Below are 3,432 nucleotides of genomic sequence, written 5' to 3'. Positions count from 1 at the left end.
TTTTTTTTTGGGGGGGGGGTGGCGAGGGTGTTTTGAGGTACGGTCTCCTGTAGCTCAGGTGGCCACCAAAGTGTTAAGTAACTGAGAGTGGCCTCCACCTCCTCAGTCCTGGGTGGATCACAGAGGTGCACCACCAAGACCATTGTTGATTTATGTATTTTACAACACTATTAAATTAATACATAGCTCAGGCTTGCCCGGAACTGGAGGCAATCCTCCTGCCTCAGCTGCTTCAGTTCTAGGCTAAGAAAGGCCTTTGAGTGCCCCACTCTTTCTCCCTCTGCTTCCCTCCCGCAGGTGACGCCAGTCCCAGCGCTCCAGAGTTGGTGGGTGCCCGGGCTGCTGTGCCTCGTTCCTTCTCAGCTCCCTACCCGACGGCAGCAGGCGCCGAGGCCTGCTCCTCCGCTGAGCGGCGCGCGCGCGCGGGGCCCTTCTTGACGCCCAGCCCACTGCACGCGGTGGCACTGCGCAGCCCACGGCCCAGCGGTCGCGCGCCCTGTGGTTCCCCCGACGGGGCAGCCCGTCGGCCCCTGGACGGCTACATCTCGGCGCTCCTGCGCAGGCGCCGCCGCCGGGGGGCGGGCCAACCGCGTACGAGTCCCGGGGGCGCGGACGGGGGCGCGCGGCGTCAGAACGGCGCGCGCCCGCGGCCGCCCGAAGCGTCCCCGCCCCCCGGAGGCGCGCGACCCGCGCGGGAGCCGTCGACGGAGCGCGCCTGGGCCACGGCGTGGGAGGCGGAGGTTGTGCCCGAACCCGCGCCTCCAGCCGCCGCGTCGCCGCCCTCCAGCCCGGCTGAGGGTCGCCTCGTAAAGGCACAGTACATCCCGGGCGCGCCTGCAGCCTCCAGGGGCCTCCCGGGCCGCGCCGCACGCCGCCGGGCTCCGCCGCTCACGCGAGGTCGCAGCGTGGAGCAGTCCCCGCCCAGGGAGAGGCCACGTGCTGCGGGCCGACGGGGCCGCCTGGCAGAGCCGTCGGGGCGTCGGGGATCACCGAGGGCGAGGAAAGCAGCGCGCTCGCAGTCCGAGACCAGCCTGCTGGGCCGCGCGCACGCCGCTCCGCCGCCCAAGTACCCCACGGCCGAGCGAGACGAGCCCCGGCCGCCCCGACCCCGGCGCGGTCCCGCACCCACACCGACAGTCCAGGCCTGCCGTCGGTGGCGCTCCACCGCAGAGATCGATGCGCCTGACAGCCGACGCGCACGAGCCCGCGTGCCCGCGCAGCGCGGCCCCGTGCCCTCGCCGTCCGCGCCCTCGCGTCGGCTACTGTATGGCTGCGCGGGCAGCGACTCCGAGTGCTCAGCCGCAGGGAGGCCCGTGCCGCTGGGTCGTCGGATTCCGTCGGCGTGCGGCCCGGGAGGTTATGGCGAGAGCGAGTCGAGCGCCAGCGAGGGCGAGTCGCCTGCCTTCAGCTCTGCCTCCAGCGACTCCGACGGCAGTGGAGGCCTCGTGTGGCCTCAGCAGCTGGTGGCAGCCGCCGGGGCCTCGCCGTCGGGGCCCGGGGGTGCGGCTGGTGTTGCGACCCCCGCGGGTCCCGCCAAGGTCTTCGTGAAGATCAAGGCATCGCACGCGCTGAAGAAAAAGATCCTGCGTTTCAGATCGGGTTCTCTGAAGGTCATGACGACTGTGTGAGTTGGGGGGTGCATGGGCTTGGGATCCACCTCCATGGCCTCTTCACCCCCACACTTCTCATCCTCGACCCCCTCCACGCCCACCTTCCAAAGACCACCGGTTTTCTCTGCTTCCAAAGACCCTCCTCACTCTCTTCCCGCCATCCATAGCCGTCCTGGGAAGGCTGCTCCTCTCCCCACACTGAGAGGAGCCCAGATTGTCCGAGTACAGCTGGTTTTCAAAGCCTTGGACCAGGAAGTGCCCTTCGTGGGCCTCGCTCTCCCCATCTGTACAATGGATATCCGTGTATGCAAAAGAAGTAATTCGGTTCGGGTTCCCCACCCCGTTTTCGTTCAGAGGTTTAGTCTGTTCCCCCTCCATTGCTCTCACATGGCTTTCTCATTCCTCTTTTCCTTGCCCAGACAGGGCTCCCTTCTCATTCACAAAGTGCCCCCTCCATGTCCCTGGACCCTTAGGATATGCCCTGGGGCCCCGGTCAGAGACTCTGACTCAGGTTACGCCTGCAGAGTGCCCTTGGAAGAAGTGGCACTGTTTTAGGGGCTTTGAGGGTCAAATAGGAGTTGCCAACACCTGGAAAGGACTCTTTCTGCTCCATCCCTGGACACTTATGGAGGATTGGGAGGTTAGAGAGAGGAAGGAAGATGGTTTCAATCTTGTGCCTCTCCCCACGGGGAGTGGGGAAAGCTGAATGACCCTCAGCTGTTCCAATCCAGTGGGTTTTTTTTATTTGTTGTTTTTTGATTTAAAAAGAAATTACTGTATTTATTATGACAATGGTGACTCCCCGGTGCATGGGGGGCCAGATTCTGTGTGTTTCTCTAACCTCTTTGTAAATAAATGCACAATGTTACATATTCCCTGGATTTTTGTTCCCTGTTAAAATGAGAGATGTGACCTTTTTCTTCCAGCCAGTGTCCATGGAGCATCTTCAGTCTGCTGTGGAACCAGCGATGTGCGTATCCTAGGGGCGGGTCTCTCTGGACTGACCTCTGAGTTATACTTGGACATCATTATGTTTTCATAAAAATGGCAAGTCGTGCAGGGCAGGGCTGAGACGATGGCGTCTCAGGTGTGAGGACCTGAGTTCAGGTCTTTAGAACCCTTGGAAAGCCCCACGGAAGCCCCAGTCTGTAGAGTGACCCCAATGCTCTTTCGCAGCGGTGAAAAGTGGAGACCGGAAGCTCAAAGCCAGCCACACTGGTGTGTGCAGTGGCACAGATGGGCAAGGTAGAAGCCAAGGGCTGACATGCTAGATTGTCCTCCAGCCTCCATGCTTGCAGCATTGCTTGTGCGAACTTCACACACGCACACACACACACACACACTCAGAGTTACAAAGCAGTCATCAGGATCAGAGGCTGGGGAGCTGGCTGCTCTACAAGCATGAGGACCTGAGTTTGGATCGCTAACACTCTTGTAAAGCCAGGCATGGTGGGAAAAGCTAGGGAGATAGAGGTGAGCAGATCTATGTGAGCTCCAGGCCAGCCTGGGCTACATAGTGAGCTCCAGGCTAGCCTGGGCTACATAGCCCTGTCTCAAAATAACATTTAATAATAATAATAATGATGATGATGATAATAATAATAATAATAATCAACTGCTGTTTTATTGAGACAGGGTTCTTCCTGGGCACCCCAAGCTGGCTGAACCTGTTATATACCCCACATTGGCCCGAAGCTGGAGCTCCTCCTGCTTCAGCCTCTGGAGTTTGGAACCACAGCATGCCCCACCACATCTTGACAATCTCATGACAATCTCATGGGGTGGGAGTACTGTGTTAACTAGCATGTCTGCCAATCTGCTT

General features: G+C 60.5%; 1 protein-coding gene across 1 annotated transcript in view; it reads left to right on the top strand.

Annotated features, from left to right (window-relative positions):
• Positions 1–2,478, top strand: part of Dact3 (dishevelled binding antagonist of beta catenin 3) — a 10,822-nt gene extending 8,344 nt beyond the window's left edge. Inside the window, exon 4 of the mRNA XM_050132214.1 lies at positions 298–2,478. Within this exon, the coding sequence (XP_049988171.1) occupies positions 298–1,628 (1,331 nt within the window). The 3' untranslated portion in view covers positions 1,629–2,478. The remainder of the gene's footprint in view (positions 1–297) is intronic.
• The last annotated feature ends 954 nt before the right edge of the window (positions 2,479–3,432 follow it).

Source organism: Alexandromys fortis, unplaced genomic scaffold (assembly GCF_014885135.2).
Source record: "Alexandromys fortis isolate MF-2015 unplaced genomic scaffold, M_Fortis_MF-2015_v1.1 scaffold_408, whole genome shotgun sequence".
Taxonomy (NCBI): domain Eukaryota; kingdom Metazoa; phylum Chordata; class Mammalia; order Rodentia; family Cricetidae; genus Alexandromys; species Alexandromys fortis.
The sequence above is the reverse complement of the archived record's forward strand: the minus strand, read 5'-3'. Positions and strand labels throughout refer to the sequence as shown.